This window comes from Lycium ferocissimum, chromosome 1 (assembly GCF_029784015.1).
Source record: "Lycium ferocissimum isolate CSIRO_LF1 chromosome 1, AGI_CSIRO_Lferr_CH_V1, whole genome shotgun sequence".
Taxonomy (NCBI): Eukaryota; Viridiplantae; Streptophyta; class Magnoliopsida; order Solanales; family Solanaceae; genus Lycium; species Lycium ferocissimum.
Genome location: NC_081342.1, coordinates 62,141,181 through 62,159,526, shown reverse-complemented (window position 1 = coordinate 62,159,526; position 18,346 = coordinate 62,141,181). Strand labels below are relative to the sequence as shown.

General features: G+C 35.5%; 2 protein-coding genes and 1 pseudogene across 2 annotated transcripts; all 3 read right to left on the bottom strand.

Annotated features, from left to right (window-relative positions):
- Nucleotides 1-2,275: 2,275 nt before the first annotated feature.
- Nucleotides 2,276-3,464, bottom strand: LOC132030469 (receptor kinase-like protein Xa21). Its single transcript, XM_059420117.1, has 2 exons — nucleotides 2,974-3,464; nucleotides 2,276-2,827 (listed from the first exon to the last, which is right to left on the bottom strand). Exons 1-2 carry the CDS (start codon nucleotides 3,437-3,439, stop codon nucleotides 2,481-2,483), a joined length of 813 nt encoding a protein of 270 aa, XP_059276100.1. The 5' UTR covers nucleotides 3,440-3,464; the 3' UTR covers nucleotides 2,276-2,480.
- Nucleotides 3,465-3,547: 83 nt separating this feature from the next.
- Nucleotides 3,548-5,442, bottom strand: LOC132066048 (probable leucine-rich repeat receptor-like protein kinase At2g33170). The gene is made up of 2 exons (XM_059459445.1): nucleotides 4,653-5,442; nucleotides 3,548-4,464 (listed from the first exon to the last, which is right to left on the bottom strand). Exons 1-2 carry the CDS (start codon nucleotides 5,440-5,442, stop codon nucleotides 3,548-3,550), a joined length of 1,707 nt encoding a protein of 568 aa, XP_059315428.1.
- A 7,264-nt stretch (nucleotides 5,443-12,706) lies between these two features.
- On the bottom strand, nucleotides 12,707-13,979 carry LOC132066042 (AAA-ATPase At2g18193-like; annotated as a pseudogene).
- Nucleotides 13,980-18,346: the final 4,367 nt, after the last annotated feature.

Here is an 18,346-nt window from a genome sequence, read left to right as displayed (position 1 = left end):
CTAAATTTTTACTGGTTAAATAATTATTTTTTTACACCATTAATGGGTTAGTTTTTTTTTCCCCAATATTGAAATCTTGTCAAATCTTTTTTTAAAATTTTCCTTAGCAAAAGGGGTAGAATTTTGTTCCCCTTTCCCTTTCGATTGATGATAAAGAGCAAAAACAGACAGACTTCTCTTCAAATCATTGCTTTATTTAAATTATAATCGTCAGTCACTATATGTCCTTTTATAATATAAAGCGTGTTTTAAAAAAAATCTTTTCAATTATTTTTCATCTGAGTTTTGTTAAATTCTATAACTCTTTTCTTTGGTTCTTTTCAACTACTTATAATACACATTAGTAATTGAATAGTAAGTATTTTATATTTTAATAAATTAATTATATATCAAGTCTAGACAAAAATTTGGCATATCAAAAAGTAAAAGGTGGACTACAATTTGGGATATGTTGTTCATAATTCTTTTTTTATATTTCTTGATTTGTTATTGTATAAAGTGAATTCTTTTGTGTATGATTTTTTTTGCTATGATGCGGTACTTCATTTAATCGTGTATTTCAAGTTTTTCTTGGAGAAATAGTGTTTTCTTTGTTAATTTTTTCTATGGTACGTTTTGCAAAAGTTTTGTTTGCTACTAATTTTTAAGTATCTATTCAATCATTCCGGCCAGTTTTGATTTGGTTGAACAACAAAACTTTCTTTCTCTAATCAGTAAGAAAAGAAAGTCCTCAACTGGTTAATAAGAACCCAAAATAATTAATTAATTCAGTAATTACAAGCTATATTAAAATTTGACCTTCTATATTATGTGTGAACGGGGTTTCATAAATATTTTCACCAAAGACTGTGGTTGAGTGATAAGTACTTATTCATACATTTTGAGTTTAAGCCTTAATATTAGGAATCACTTTTAATACGAAGCGGCCCAAAGTGAAACTTCACGCGCGAATCCGGATTAGTGGGACACTGAAAAAGAAAAGTCTCATACATGTTCAATTAAATTTCCTCTCATTAGCTTTTCATTATTCTCACTGAATCAATTTCTATTTAACATGGGTGGTTATTTAACAACTTTCTTTTTAGAATTATGAATTATTTTTTTATTCTTTCAGTTTATTACAATAATTGTAAAACGTTGGTACTAATTAGTATGAAATACACGAGCAACGCACGTGTCCGAAAACTAGTTACTATATAAATATATATCCTTTTTGCAAAGAGAAAACAAGGAAAAGAATGTAGCATTATTGAATTTTGGAATGTCCAGGGTCATGAAATTCACATTTCTTCTCACAACATGTGTTTATATACTATATTTTGACTGTAAAGTCCCCTAAATACTTTTTAAAATTCACTCAGAATTTAATATTAATTTAAGTAATTAGTTGTATAGGTATACGCACCTCAAATTTTAACAGAACCCAAGTAATTGGCATTTTGCACTCCTTACCACATGCACTCTTTTATAATTTACATCTTATCATATTATTCTTTAGTGATTTGCACCCTAATCTTCTTAATTCTTCCAAAACCATGAATAAGTCCCTTTCTTCAATTATTCACGAAGACAAATCCCAATGCTCAGCGTATCAAATTTGAAAGAGAAATTCCAACTTCACTGGCTCAAAGCAATGCAAGATACTAAGGAGGTCTCGGGCTCGAGTGCTGAGTATGAAAAAAAATCCTTGGTAGGGTGTTTCTCTCTACGGCCTAATCCAATTTCGAAACAAACGTCTGGTAAGACACCGTGAGAAACAAAAAAAAAATGAGGAGAAACTGAAATTAGCTATTTATTCTTTTCTATATAAAAAAAAAACATACTCTATACGCTACTAAAACTCCAAAAGAGATCTACTTTGATTATTATCACCATGTATTTTGTCAATATGTTTTCTTTTTGCCAACAATATGTTGGAAACCCAGAACATATTGTGCTTGATTTACACCGCAAACGGCAAAAATAAAAATCAAAGCAAAAATTGGCATAACTTTCACAGCTTTTTCAACTTATAACCTATCAACTCTTCTAATTTACGCTCTGTCCTATTTATTTTTACAATGTGCACATTCTACCATTTCTACATTCTACTCTTCTAACTTACGCTCTGTCCTATTTATGTTAAATTATTGAAAGGACTAAGCTAATGAATAAAAATATGAAGGAAATGCAAAAAGAGGTGAAGAGATATTCCCAAGCTTGCAAATAGATAGCCAAATAGTGCAGCTAAATACTTTCACAGTATTTATCGATTAACTTCTGGTTTATTCAAGCATAGAAACCATAGTTACTAAAGAAAGTAAAATAGGCTGGACACCACTCAAATATAAGATTACAGCATGACGGAGTGTAACGCGCAAAAGTGCAGAAAGTACATGCCTCCAAGTAGTACGCACGACTTTATTTAATAAACCAAGTAAACAAAAAACAACTTGTTAACTTGAACTCAGAAAGAACACCACCTTAAGAGATGCTAAATTCTATGTTTCCAAAAATGCGTTCTTGATTTTGTTAAGCTTCTTGACTACATCTTTCATGGTTATCCTTGATTCCGGCTTTTCATTTGTGCAGTCCAAAGCCAACTCTATCATGGAGGCTATGCAGATTTCACTTTTGGAAGTGATTTGTTCTTCCGCAGGAAAGAGATTGGCATCCACTATGTCCATAATAGTCTTTGGAAATGCTCGTGTTATCCACTGCCTCAAGCCAAGATTTTCATTGTACATCTCTTCATCTGTTGGTCTTTTTTTTGCCAAAACCTCCATCAACATGATACCATAACTATAAACATCACTACTAGTGGATACTATTCCCTCCGAGCCATATTCTTATAAGAATGAAAATGGAAAAAAATTAGTCATTTGAAATATAACAATAATGGTCGTACTAGGAAAGACTTGCTTTTTTTACTTCTAGAACTTGGAGAGACTTAATTATGATAAGAGAAAATCAAAGAGAGTTAATTTTTTATACCTGGTGCTATGTAACCAAGAGTGCCCAATGTCTCGGTATGTTCCATGGACTTGCTTATGGCTAAAATTTTAGAGATTCCAAAATCACCAACATGAGCCACCATATCTTCATCCAAAAGAACGTTTGATGGCTTTAGGTCGCAATGAACTATTGGAGTGACATGACCATGATGTAAATATTCAATTGCCACAGCCACATCAAGCATTATGGCTACTCTTTGAAGGAGGTTCAAGTGAGACTCTTCTTTGTACAACCAATTCTCAAGACTCCCGTTGGGCATATATTGCAGAACAAAGGCTCTTATATAGTCACTAGAACAAGTAGTAATCACGGAGACAAGATTTCTGTGCCTAACATTTCTCATCACTTCGCATTCGGTATCAAACCTCTTGCACACTTGCTCATTTGCCAAATCCAGAACCTTCATGGCTACCGCAATTCCACTAGATAATGTGCCTTTGTACATAGAGCGTAACTTCCCACACCAATTAAATTTGATCCATCAAAATTATTTGTTGCTCGTTGGATCTCCTGATAAGAAATCAATTGATAAGTCCTGATCTTCATAACCTTTTCAACATCTTTGGACTTTCCTTTCTTCTTTCGTTTCATTATCCAAATTGAGACCAACAAGAATATCAGAAAGAATGAAATAGCCCTTTGGAGTAACAATTTTTAGCACAAGCACCTTAGACTTTGATTGTTGTACAGGATTAGTGATAGCACAAGAAGGAACTTTCAATATGTGCATTCCACATAGACCTTTGTTCCCAAGAAATGATTGCAGAGTGGAATTTGCAAACACACCACCACTAGGTATTATACCTTCGAGATCATTAAATGAAACATTGATGGCTTTAAGGTACAAGAGTTTTTCCAATGACCTAGGAATGGTACCTGACAAGAAATTTGAAGACAAATCCAAGATTTCCAAGCTTAACAAGTTGACAAAGGAGAATGGAATTGAGCCCGAAAATGAATTGTTCGATAGGTCAAGAGACTCCAAGTTTTGGAGGCCCCCACATTTGCTTGGTATCATCCCCGAAAAGTGGTTACCAGAAAGATCTAGGTATACAATGGCTTTCAGTTCTCCAATATCTGATGGAACTTCTCCCTCAATGGAATTTCGTGACACGTTTAGATAGAGAAGACCTCTCATTTTCCAAAGGCTCATGGGAAATTTTGATGAAAATTTATTAGAACCCAAATAAAGTTGTTGTACCATGCTAAGATTTCCAAAGCATTCTGGAATTAATCCAGAGACCTTATTACGATCCAAAGTTAATGCAACCAAATTAGATAAATGGCATACTTCCTCTGGAATATGCCCCTGTAATTTATTGTTTCTTAGATATAGCCCTTGGAGTTGTTTAAGCTTACCAATCTCAGGAGGAATATTTCCCATCAAGTTGTTATGTTGAAAGACTAGTCTGGTAAGACCGCTCATGTTGCCTGTACTAGTGGGAATGAAGCCACTGATGTGTGCATCTCCTATAAGTTTTCAATAGTAAACGAAAGATTCCCAATAGAATTGGGCAGAACGCCATTCAATGGATTGGAACCCACTGCTAGAAGTCGCAACTTCCTACAGTCCACTAATGAATTCAAGAATCACAACTCATGCTCTCTTGGTTCATGGGTAAGCTGATTATGATGTAGGATCAGTACTTGCAGCTCACGAAGATTTCCCAGATTAGTAGGAATAGTTCCTGTGAGAAAGTTATTTTCTAGCGACAGTGTCTCAAGCTTGGAAGCATTTGTTATGAACAATGGAATTTCTCCTTTGATCTGATTTTCTCCCAATAAAACTTCTCTAAGGTTCGGAAGATGAAGACCTGTAGTGGCTGGAATTCTACCTGAGAGGTTGTTGAAAGCGAAATCAATGATTTCCAAAGAAGATATGTTAAAAATAGACTTCGGAATTTGACCAATAAGATTATAATTCTGTTCAAAACTTAATTGCCTCAAATTTGATAGCTTCCCTAATTCTGGAGGAACTTGCCCGGCTATGCAATTGTATGGACAATCAAGGTATTGCAGAGTGGAAATATTGCCCAACGAGGCAGGAATGGTCCCACTTATGAAATTTTCTGCAATATAGAACACCTTGAGCTTGGCTAAACAACCTATATCTCTTGGTATTTCTCCAGTTATGTTGTTGAAAGATATGGACAAAATTTTGAGCTCTGTGAGTTGGCAAATGTGGGAAGGAATGCCACCAGAAATTTGGTTCTTAGATATACTTAATATCTCTAGATTTGACACAATATTTATTTGGTTCTTAGATATACTTAATAACTCTAAATTTGACATAATATTTCCTTCATCAAGAAAGAGAGGACCAGAAAGGCTATTGAATACCAGAGATGCAACAAGAAGCGACGAGATATTAAACAATGCTGCAGGAATGGAACCTGTTAATTGGTTATCGCCCAGGGACAACTCTGCAAGTTGGCTTAGATTACCCATCTCCTTCGGAATGTTACCGTTGATTCTATTCCGAGACAAAGTGAAGTTCAACAACTTTATGGGATTTCCAACAGAAGGAAGATTATACCTGTGAGGCTATTGTTCCTGAGATGTAAGACTCTAAGTTCCGGAACATACCATGGCCCTTTCCACATTTCACCACTGAGCTTATTGAAAGCCAATGAAATTATTTGAACTTTCTGGTGTTGAAATAGAATTGTTGGAATACTTCCTTCGAGCTGATTGTTTTGAATATCAATCACTCGCAAGTGAGTCAATTGGCCAATGCCATAAGGGATGTCATGGTGGAAGTTGTTTTTCCCAAGATTGAGCACTCTGAGAAAGGATAAATTGGCCAAAGATGGGGAAATTTTGCCTTGGAGTTGCAAATTAGGAAGAGCTAAGGCCACAACCCTTTGCCTTTTTGAACAAGAAGTATTCTTGGTTCAATTATTGGCTAAAAAATGACTAGGACTTGTTACAAGATTTTGGAAAGCTAGTAAAGCAGCTCTGTCAGTCTCATTTGAGGAAGCAAATGACATAGAAAATTGAACTACAAAGAGAATAATCAATAATAAAATGTGCTTTTCCATGCAGTTACTATGCACTGCAAATAGAATATATTTCAAGGGAATTTGGACAATGGATTTGGGTGTGTGGTATTGCGAAAGATCAAAGTTACTCCACTATATAGCACCAAAACAAATACAATGTTGAAAAGGATAGACTATGATTTCCAAAATGTGAAAACAGATTAATACAGAGGAGAAAAATAAGTAACCAAAAACATTAATGTGATAACAGTTTTAGTGCGAAAACAGATTAAAAGGAGGAAAATAAGTGGCAAAAGGAAAAAAGAATCAGTCCACTTCCCTTGATAGTTGACACTTCCACTTTCCACAACCTTTTTATGTGGTGTATTAACACATTATTGAAATGTCATCTCACATTGAGGAATACATTGGCAAACTTTATAAAGACAAGAACACAAGAAGACAGATGAATTGTGTAAGGAAATTGATTGAGAAAGGTCAGTCAACTTGCATTATTAAGAAAGAAAGAGAAGCATATATATATTTATATGGTTCAGAACCAAGTCAATGGAAGTCCATGCAGTCCACACAAGTTGTCCCATAACCCAAGTCAATGGGAATCACTTACTGACAAAAAAAAAAAAAATCACCGTTATTTTTAAATTTTTTTTAACAGAATGAACTATTAGTATTGAGTAAACAGGAGAGTCAACAATAGGCTTGCTTCTCCTGTCTCCCTTAACCTACTAAGCGTTACATCTAAAATATATCCTTGTTTAATACCACCGAACCTTGTGGTTTTCCATTGCACCTTGCACCATGCACCATGTACCGGTACTCAGAAGCAAGTAGAATAGATGATGTGGCCATAGACAAGATATGGAAATACAACTAACAAAAAAAAAAAAAAAAAAAAAAAAAACTTTGTCCTTCCTCCTTGCATTGAATTTGGTGCAATTAATAATATGAATGCAATTAAACACAGTTGTGAGGCTACAAAGTACTTTGCTCGCAGGTTTGATTATGTAAGGTAATTAAGTTACTTGCTTTATAGTCAGAGAGTTTACAGCAAGATTATAGGAGTACATTTAACTCTGAAAAACAGAGAGGTCTTCTGGAGATATCTGACAATCAAAGTTGTATTCTTCTATAAATGACCATATTTGTGTGGGCATTGTGTGAAGGCATCAAAGATGAAAATCTGTACAATTTTAAGTTGTATCCATATACAAATGCCCATTTATTGATCCATTACTATGAAAACTATAAGTCATTACTATGACTACTAGTGGTTGTTTGTAGCATTAGCCTCATTTATTAGTTGCGGGCATTTTTTTTGGACATTGGTTTATGGACGATTCTTCTGGTGTCGGAGGGAGATGATACAGGGAGTTTTTTGTATTATGTGTTCCCTCTTCTCTTGTATCAGTATTTTTGTTAAAGATCTCCTTGGTAAGTTCCTAAAGAAATCTGTATGTAATGACTACGTAGTATTACTATATAAATATATATCCTTTTTGCAAAAAGAAAACAAGGAAAAGAGTGTAGCATTATTGAATTTTGGAATGTCCAGGGTGAATTCACAGTTCTTCTCAAAACATGTAGGTTTTATATACTATGAGCCCGTTTGGATCGGTTATAAGTTGCTGAAAGCTTTTTTTTAGTGTTTCTACACAAATTTTTAAAATCATTTTGTCTTAAAATAAGCCTCAAAAAAATAATTAAAACCTGTTTAAATTATCTAAGCGAACTTATAAGAAAAAATAAGTTGTTTACCCCAACTTTTTTTTTTTTTGGCTTATAAGCTATTTTTTTTAAGCCCATCAAAACAAGCTCTATATTTTGACTGTCAAGTCCCCTAAATACTTTTTAAAATTCACACAGAATCATATGGTAGTTGAAGGAAGACAAATCCCAATGCTCAGCGTATAAAATTTGAAAGAGAAAGTCCAACTTCACTGGATCAAAGCAATGCAAGATATTAAGGAGGTCTCGGGTTCGAGTCCTGAGTATGAAAAAATCTTTAATTGGGTTTTCCCTCGAATGGGCCCTATGCGGCACGAATCTGAACTTAGTCGGGCTTCAATGCAGGTACGGGCCACCGAGTGAGAAAAAAAAAAAAATAGTGAAACTTACATAAATAGCTATCTTTTATCATTTCTAACTAGATATAACTATAAAATGCAAAATTACCAAGCGTAGCCACTTTTCTTTAAAAACGCGTGTATTTCTATTTTTTTGAAATATAGAGAAATACAGTGAACGGTAAACACGCTCCAGTGAAATCAGGAGCTATTTATGGAATAGATTTTTTGAAATACAGTGAAATACACAGAAATACAAAATCGGGTTGAGTAAAAATAAGCTATATTTTTGGAACAGATTTTTCTTTTTTCTTTTTAAATGGTAAGTTAAATTAAATCAACCATATTTCACGCATTCCATAATACCTCACGAATCTCTCTCAACTTTTATCACAATAAAAACTTTTTGAATTCAAAAACCACTAAAAATCTAAAAACTTCCAAATATAGAAAAATATACGGTGGAATACAATGAAATATGGTTGATTGTTTAAGAAATATAAAGTTGTAGTATGCGTATATACAATGGAATACAATGAAATATATCAAAAACTATTTCATAAATTAGAAATACAAAATGCAGAAATACATTAAAATACAGTGAAATACAAAAATCGTGAAAATAAAGTGGAGTAAAAATAGGTTCTACACTAAAAAAAAAGATAAATACATTTAAATGCAGCGAAATAATACACTGAAATATACTGAAAAATTAGATATCTTTTGTTTGTCGATATACAGAAATACACTGAAACATTTTATCAAACACTTGGTGGGCATGAAGCTCCACAACTCTCATCAATGGTGTTTCTACAACAACAACGTATTCTCTTGCTCCCATATGATGCTACAATATCATATTGCTATAATCAATACTATTATTCATCACTCATAAGATAAACAACACCACATGATTAGCAAACCTAAGAAGGATTATTTCGGCCTATCTATGGAGATTTAGGCAATTGTTATGGCTGAGCTTCGGCCATTGGCTGAAGATCCTCCACTGGTTTTCTTGTTGCCACTGGTGTATTTTTGCTTGGAATATCAATATCTGCCATTAAAATGGAGAGTTAGAGCTTGTTGAAGATACTCTAACAATGGCTGAAAATATATATAAAAAAAATTCAATAAAAAGTGAAGGTAAAGACGATGAAATTTATGAACAATTGAAGAGAAATACAACAAATAACATAATGAAAATCGAATTACTCCGTAAAGATTGGGTAACCGATAAGGAAAAGAAGAAATCGTGCTAATTATGGTGAAGAATAATGAGAGTAAAATACGGTTATGAATTGAAGATGTGAGAGAAAAATACTTGAAAAAAAAAAGATTGTGGGTAAGTGGGAGAGAGATCTTATTTTAGCGAAATACTGCTGCGATTCAAAAACAAGTTATAGATGGTAATTTAATAAATAATTAAGCTACAAAAAATAAATTTTTTTTAAAAAGATAGCTATTACTAATAAATAAGTCATAGAGGTAGTTATGAGCGGTAAATTTCCAAAAAACAAATATATATATTAAGGAGGAGAAATTGAAATTAGGTATTCTTTTCTATATAAACATACTCTATACGCTAGTAAAACTCCAAAAGAGATCTACTTTGATTATTATCACCATGTATTTTGTCAATCTATTTTCTTTCCAAAACATATTGTGCTTGATTTACACCGAAAACGGCAAAAATAAAAATCAAAGCAAAAATTGGCACCAACTAATTCAAGTCCCCAAGCTAATTCAAGAAAGGCGTAGTCTTCAACGTTTATATTGAAAGTATGTATTTTCCAATATAGGAATAATCCAAGACAGTCTAGTCTTCATATTTTGGATGGGGAAGAACGAGTAGCTATGTTATTAATTTAATTCAAATTATATTTCTTAATTAATTCTTCCTGACTATTTTGCCCTCATAAGTAATTGAAGGAAAATGATTTTTGTTATTTTGAATGACATTATAGAGATTAGGGTGCAAATTAAAAAAAAAAAAAAAAAAAATAGGATCAAGTTTAAATCACTAATGAATGTATACGTTGAGGGTGCAACTTGCAAATTTCTCCGAGTAATTTGCAATTTTCCACCCTTAAAATACACTTTTTTCTGTGAGTTAGGCCTTATTCTATCTTTTTTTTTTTTTTAGTGCTTTGCACCATAATCTTCTGAATTTATTACAAAATCATAAAAACCTATCTTTTCTAATAATTCACAAAGGGAAAAATAGGAAATTATATATCCGGAAAACACAAAAATAGTTTAAATTTTATGTGGTGTATTAACACATTATTGAAATGTCATCTCACATTGAGGAATACATTGGCAAACTTTATAAAGACAAGAACACAACAAGACAGATGAATTGTGTAAGGAAACTGATTGAGAAAGGTCAGTCAACTTGCATTATTAAGAAAGAAAGCGAAAAGCATATATATATTTATATGGTTCAGAACAAGTCAATGGAAGTCCATGCAGTCCAGACAACTTGTCCCATAACCCAAGTCAATGGGTATCACTTACTGACAAAAAGAAAAACTCAATGGGATTTTTTAAATTTTTTTTAACAGAATGAACGATTAGTATTAGAGGAATAACTGTAAAGATCATTGTATGCTATCATTAGTGGAGTATGATTGATTCATGCATCCTGTAAGAATCTGGTTCTCCCGCCTAAAGGCATGCCCATACGGAACTCTTCTGTCTAACACTCCAAGTTTGCTCCCAATCTTTGTAAATCTTCCACCTCATTAACAGGGAAAATTGAGCTTCAATAACAACAGGATGACTCTTTAAGTATCTCAATTGAACCTCCTCAGCCCCGCAAAGGATTAGTGTATCGTTAGCATAAAGGATGTGAGTAACCTCCACTCTATTAGGACCTTGTCCCAACACTAAAACCTTTGACAATGGGAATCAGTTACATTATTTTACATTATTGTTAAAACATTCTGCTCTAAGATATTATAATAGATCATAACAAAACAGATGATATTACCTGTGTACACTTCAGTTCCAAGTTTGTTGTGATCGACTATATGAATTCTCACTATTCATGTCACTCAATTTATACTCGTATAAATCTATACCACTAAATATGCTGCATTCATGTGGAATTGGAAAAAAAAAATACTTTGTCCTTCCTCCTTGCATTGAATTAGGTGCAATTAATAATATGAATGCAGTTAAACACAGTTGTGATGCTACAAAACATTTTGCTCGCAGGTTTGACTAGGTAAGGTAATTAAGTTGCTTATTGGCAGAGAGTTTACAGCAAGATTATAGGAGTACATTTAACTATGAAAAACAGAGGTCTTCTGGAGATCTCTGACAATCAAAGTTGTATTCTTCTATAAATGACCATATTTGTGTAGGCATTGTGTGAAGGCATCAAAGATGAAAATCTGTACAATTTTAAGTTGTATCCATATACAAATGCCAATTTATTGACCCATTACTATGAAAACTATAAGTCATTTTGAGGTTACCAACTCTGGAAAATTATACCTCCTTGATGAATTGCTATGATATGGATTCTTGAAGTTCCCTCTGAATGTTGTTTCGTCATCTGTGATTTTAGGCCACTAACATTAAAGCTAATAGTTTTCCTGGATCATTTGATCTTCGCCTTCCTCAACCATTGCCTTGGGCAACTTCATCCCTTTTGCTCCTAACCTGCTGTTAATTTCAAGTAATGAAGAACAGAAGAAATAATATCGTAAAAAGAAGAAATCGAAAGCTACGCAGAAAAACTTTTCCTTGTATTGATTAACAGATAAAAGACATGTATTTAAAGGATAATATCCTAACTGAAAAGTAGATAAATATGGCCTCAACTATCAGCTAGAATCGAGGACATAACAAACTAATAAAAGCTAACTCTTATATACTAGGACTAACTTGTTGACTGAGTACAACTTATTAAAATTACTGCAGTGAAAAAAGATACACAGTTTCTGAAGCAAATATTCAACACTCCTCCTTGCTTTAGGAACTGCAAACTCCAATCTTTTTCCTTAGAAGCTCAAACTTGTTGACTGGAAGTAATTTAGTAAACAAGTTGGCCCACTGATCTTCAGATTTGTAGTAAATCAAAGATACTCTCCATTTTTCTGCACCTCTCTCAAGAAGAGTTTAACGTTAAAATGTTTAGTTTTCCCATGAATACCGGATTGTGAGAGATTGCAATCGCTGCTTGATTGTCAGCAAAAATATCTGTAACATCCTTTTGCTCTATTTGTAAATCATCCAGTAGTTTCAAACCACAAAGCTTGATTAACTGCTGCTGTTGTAGCAATAAATTCTGCTTCTGCAGTAGATTGTGCTATGATCTCCTGCTTCTTCGAGCACCATGAGAACAACCCTGGACCAAAGCTGAAACAGTATCCTGGGGTACTTTTCATATCATCCATTGATCCAGCCCAATCACTATCTGAGAATCCACAACTTGAAATTTTGACGCTTCTCAACCTTAACGCCATAATCAGTTGTACCTTTTACATACCTTAATATTATTTTTGCTTCCTTTAAATGCATTTCACTTGCACAATGCAAAAATTCGAGATAAGAGACTTACAGCAAACAGAATGTCAGGCCTTGTTGTTGTGAGGTACATCAGGCATCCAATCGAACTTCTATAATAAGTTTCATCGTCTATCCGTGCCTATCTTCCTTACACAACTTCTCTTTTTGATTGATTGGTGTGCTTGTTGCTCTGCGCTCTTCCATCTGAAATTTCTTCAGTATTTCCTTTGCAAATTTCTTTTGATAGATGAAAATCTCATCCTTTTCTTGCTTGATCTCTATTCCAAGAAAGTATGTCATCAACCCAAGATGTGTCATCTCAAAGGTTTTCTTCGTATCCAGCTTGAACTCTTCAATAAGCTTTGCATTACTCCCTGAATCAAAAGATCGTCAACATAAGCTGAAATAACAAGTAATTTGCTGCCATTGTGTTTGACAATACAGCGTGGACTCTGATAGACTTTTTTCAAATCCCATGCTAAGTTAGTAATCGTGTATGCGACTATACCAGGCCCTTGGTGTCTGTTTTAGACCATATAGTGCTTACTTAGTCTATAACTAGTGAGTTCCAAATCGTAGATCTGAAACTTCAAGTAATTGGCCATGGCAGCAGTCCAGCTAGATTTCCCAGTTCCTGGAGGTCCATACAAAAGATACCCTCTTTTCCAAGCCTTACCAACTTTCTTGTAAAAATCCTTCCTTTTCACAAATCTATCAAGATCCTCAATTATCATCTTATTCATTTCAGGTTCCATAGCGAAAGTATCAAAAGTAGCAGGATGGTCCAAATTTATGGAACCCCACACCCCACCTCCATAACCATACCCATCATCATCACTGCCACAATTAAATTAGGACAATCCCTTGTGTATAATTTTACAGCCCTATCATTATATTGAATCTCCTTATTCTTAGTCAACACAAAGGGTAAATGCTCATTCAACACACTTCATTCAAACTTCTTGTTAAAACTAAGCTCAAAAAATCTTTTTTCTATATCTTGAGGGTTCTCAACAGAAACCAATCTCCATTTCAGCTGTACGACGCCGTATACATCAGTGATCTCTTCATCCTTCTCTATGCTCACGTTGATGCTTTTCTGTTTAGGGGTTTTATGGGCCCGGACTTTGTTGGCGTTTGGGCCGATCTTGGTACGGAGGTAAATTTGGGCAGCCTCGTAAACTTGGTTTCGGGTCATTCCACAGTGTTCGTCGACAATGATCATGAGTTGGGTAGAAAGTGGAGTGAAAAGATAACTCAACGTGGATTGTATATATGTGAGGAGGGATTTTCGGATGAGATCGTTAGCCATGGTACGAACCAGCATCATCGACGCCGCTACTGAAGTGTACGCTGAGAATAAAGTTGATGCCGTGTTCTGCATTTTTGAGACGTCGTACATTTTCAGCGTTTTGTCCAGGGGAATTGAGGGACACACAGAAGATTGAGGGAAGAGCATATACGGCTTGCGGGTTCATCGAACCCAAAATCAATTTTGATTAATCTTTGTTGTCCATCGAATAGGTATAAATTATTCTTTCGAACTATCAAACCAATAACTTCAAATGAATTAGCGAGAACCCACAAGGACACACAGAAGATTGAGGGAATAGGGGACTGAGAGAGGGATATTTGGAGTCGTAGGTTGTATTTATACGCGCAACTTTGTTGAGCAAACTTGGTCGCCCCGAATATATGGGTAGATGCTAGCTGGAATAAGTCAAATCAGATTTTGTCTGTTACCAAATCAAGTTATCTAAATCTTAAAAGTTTGTACTCTTGCCTCTGAAGGAGAAACTTAATTAGGAACCATTTGGATATAGCATAATTTTTTTTCCTTTATTCAAAACTTGTTTAGTTATAACTTGGGACTGATTTTTGGTTAGATTATGAAGACAAGTTTTTTAAGTTTGAAAAAATTAATTTTCAAGTGAATGAGCTTTTTCCACTCACAAAAACTTCAACATTATTTCAAGTGACATGCACTTCAAACACCACTTCAACCTTCAAATATAAAAATACGACGACAATGTAATAATACCGGAAGCCACCACCACCAACACACATACAATGATGATGCTCTAGCTATTGCAAAAAACCTGCCTGCCTTGCACCACCTTCAGCTCCACGGGAATAATATGACAAATGAAGGCCTTCAAGCTATTCTTGATGGTTGTCCTAATCTTTTATCACTTGACCTGCGGCTGTGCCTGAATGTTAGATTTAACAAAGTTTTGAGCAGCAGAATTTCGCAACAGATTAAAAATGTGAAGTATCCGGATGACTGTTAGGCAGGTTTTAATGATTTGTTTTAGTCATACGGGATGCACATGATGAATAACGTGTCTGATGGTTACTTTGGTTTTTGAATAGATCTACTGGTTCTGTTTCTAATTGGATTATGAACAATTTTTCAGATATATTCGTTGATTAAATTTAATTGATCTAAATGAGAAGCAGGGGTAGATAAATCTGTCCATGAACTCTGGGTGGGATAAGAGGAAACAATTCTGCTGAGAAATTTGTTTGAGGCTCTGTTCTTTTTTATGGATCCCCTTAGAAAGAATCGTAGTTTAAATTTATACAATATGTTGTGCGTTCACAAGAAATCCTTTTTTCCACTCTCTTCAAAAGTAGAGCTCGTGTTTTATTCTTGACTCTTCCATCAGTATATAAGGCCTAGTCATAATCTGGAAAATTTGTGGTAAGTAAGATGCTGTTTGTAAGATTATGCAATGAATATTTTGGGAAAATGGATCTAGTGTGGTCATTTATATCTGTTCTTTCATATTTATTTCTACTGTCTTGCTTTTCCACAGAAGAATAATATTAATTAAAACTATTCCAACTGAAAAAAACCTTTATCTTATATACGAGTGCAACAGTGACAATACAACACAAATAAATAGTTAATAAAACAATCCGAGAACAAATTCCGGGCTTTGATAGGACGCTTGCCAACACTACAACAACAACAACATGGATCCGTATGAGATCTGGTTTAAATTTATACAAATGTTGTGAGTTCACATTCTCACAAAGTAGAGGGTAGAATGTATGCGAGCTTATCATTTTCTGATAAGATGCTGTTTGTAAGATTATGACGCTTGCCAACACTGCGTCATAATAATTTACTTAACAGATACTGCATGTATCTGCACACCTCTGAGAGGGCAAGAACCAAAAAGCTCCTATCGAGGAAAGACACCGTTTAAAACAATTTGCTTGCAACAAGATGTTAAGCTGTTCGAGTCTGAGGTGCTCAAACGGATAACAAACAAGTCATCGCATCAACTGTTATTTATCATAGCAAGGGGTAATTATAAATCTAATGCAAACTCGCATGCATCGATTTCTTAAAATCTTTACCTTTTTTTTCCTTTACTTTTTCTATTTTTGCATGTTCGCCCAAAGGGGTTCAAATTACAGGACTTGAACAACACACACATCCATTCTCTGTGACTGCACGAGAGATCAGCAACTAGAGGATATCCTTTAGGGAAAACCTGTTTGATTTTAAACAAAGTACCGTAGCATGAGATCTCTCCGTCACGAGAAGCTGCTACCTGAATGGTGAGGCGATCGAGTGGGATTCAATTTATGGAGAAGACGAATGATTGGAATTATGAGAGGGGGACTGGAATTATGAGAAGTATACCGCTGCTCTTTAATGGTGGACTAGCATAAAACTTCAGAATTACATTTACAGGAAGAAAAAAATAGGAAAAATGAAGAGAAGAAAATAATAAGCCTCTGTATCAAACAAGTTAGGGTCGGGTATATGAATCTTCATTGATCATGTTACCCCATACAAATACATCTCAACCCAATAATATACAAAGTAAAGAGTACTAAAAGCTCTTTATATTTTATACCTTATAGATTCCTGAAACGCTAAACAAATTGAAAGAATATTTTCCGTAGCTTCCTTTCATTCCTTGAATTGGTTAATATACAAAAATATCCTACTCAAAATAGGAGAGTCCAAAATATTACAAAATATTCTAACCTAAATAAGAGATTACAAAATATTTACATAATCTATCACACCCCCGCGGTCGAAACGGGAGGTTTACGAATTTGAGGCGCATCATACGAAAATCTTCAAAAAGGACTCGAGGAAGACCTTTAGTGAAAATATCGCAATCGATATCGGGACGGGACATGAAGGACCAACTTGTCCCGCACAACCTTCTCACGCACAAAATGAATGTCCATCTCAATATGTTTGGTGCGTTGATGTTGCACGGATTACTGACAGAGATATATGGCACTCACATTGTCCTGATATACCAACGTAGCTTTGCGAACACGGACAATGTAGTTCTAATAAAAGATTGCGAATCCAAGAAGACTCGTAGACAACATTGAAGCTACACCCCGATACTGCAGCCGGCGCTAGACCGAGAAGAGTTGGTTGTCGCTTTGACGACCAAGAAATCAAGTTGTCACCCAAAAATACACAATGCCCGACGTAGAACGACGAGTGTCGGACGACCCCAATGCATCGGTGTAGGAGACAAGGTCGGTGATCGATGATGGGTAGAGATGCAACCCGTGATCAAGAGTGCCCTGAACATACCGCACAATCCGCTTAAGTGTAAGCATATGATCGTCCGGCGGTAATGCGTATGTAAGCACACCGTTGGACGGCATACGAAATATCCGGTCTCGTGAAAGTGAGATCTTGAAGAGCACTGCGAGACTACGATAATGAGTGGGATCTTCATAAGGAGCACCCGAAGTAGCACTGACCTTCGATTTTGTGTCAACCGGAGTGAGAGAGGGCTTGCAAGATGACATACTGTTTACCCCGGATTTGGTAACCAATTGAATTTATATGTGGGTATAGGATACGTACTCGAGTCTAAATATGAATCGCGGAAAGGTGATATGGATGCTTGTTTATAGGCTAATGACAGGTGCGAATACAGGATAAATACACATATAACGAGTAGATGGAGGAAGTACAACGTAAATGACAAGATTTGTATATATGTCTTTTGTATTACAAAAAAATTGTGACAAGTGAAAGATCGCCCAAAAAAGGAAAGAAAAGAACCCTTTAAGAGGGGAGGATATACCCTATTTATAGCGGTACGGCCCATGGGCCTCATACAACATGAAATTAATAAAATAGCAATAAAAAGGACAGCCTGCACGGATTTGACGGGGATTAGGCGGCGGCGCCGCGACACGCATAGTTGGTAGCCGACCATGATGTGACACCACGCTTCGCCCGACGGTCATAACGGACCAACGGATACACGGACAAACGAACCCTCGGAAAGAGTTATCGAACCATCAATAGCACAGAGAGGCCGGGCCAATGGAGCCTCTGTCGGCTTCGATTAAAAGCGCTTATCAGGAAAGGTGCGGCATGGCCGTGTGAATTCTCGCCCCTTCTCTTCATCCGATCCATACCTTCCCCGAATCGACTCATGTTCGATTTTTTACCGTATACGCATAGCCCCCACACTTCCGGACCAATGATCACCGGAGTAACGGGTTGACGAAACATACAACCGGCCGCCGGATGGCCTATCCTTATCTCCTTATTTCGGCGGAATAGTTGCGTCACGTCTTCCCCTCGCCGGCCACGTGTCCGCTTCTCGGATGATCCCGGCCTCGCGACACGCCTTTTGCGCGTCGTTTCGGGTCGGGTTTGCATTAATGATGGGACACGGGCGATCCGATTGGCGTCCCCGATAACGTTTCCCTTTGCGCCATAAAAGCCTCTATTTCCCCTTTTTTTACTTTTTCGATCTC

Coding starts and splice junctions, on each gene's coding strand:
- LOC132066048 (XM_059459445.1), bottom strand. CDS start 5,442: ATGGGTAATCTAAGCCAACTTGCAGAGTTGTCCCTGGGCGATAACCAA. Junction 4,465..4,652: donor TACTAATCTGGGAAATCTTC/GTGAGCTGCAAG, acceptor GAAAACTTATAG/GAGATGCACACATCAGTGGC.
- LOC132030469 (XM_059420117.1), bottom strand. CDS start 3,439: ATGTACAAAGGCACATTATCTAGTGGAATTGCGGTAGCCATGAAGGTT. Junction 2,828..2,973: donor TCTTGGTTACATAGCACCAG/GTATAAAAAATT, acceptor CATTCTTATAAG/AATATGGCTCGGAGGGAATA.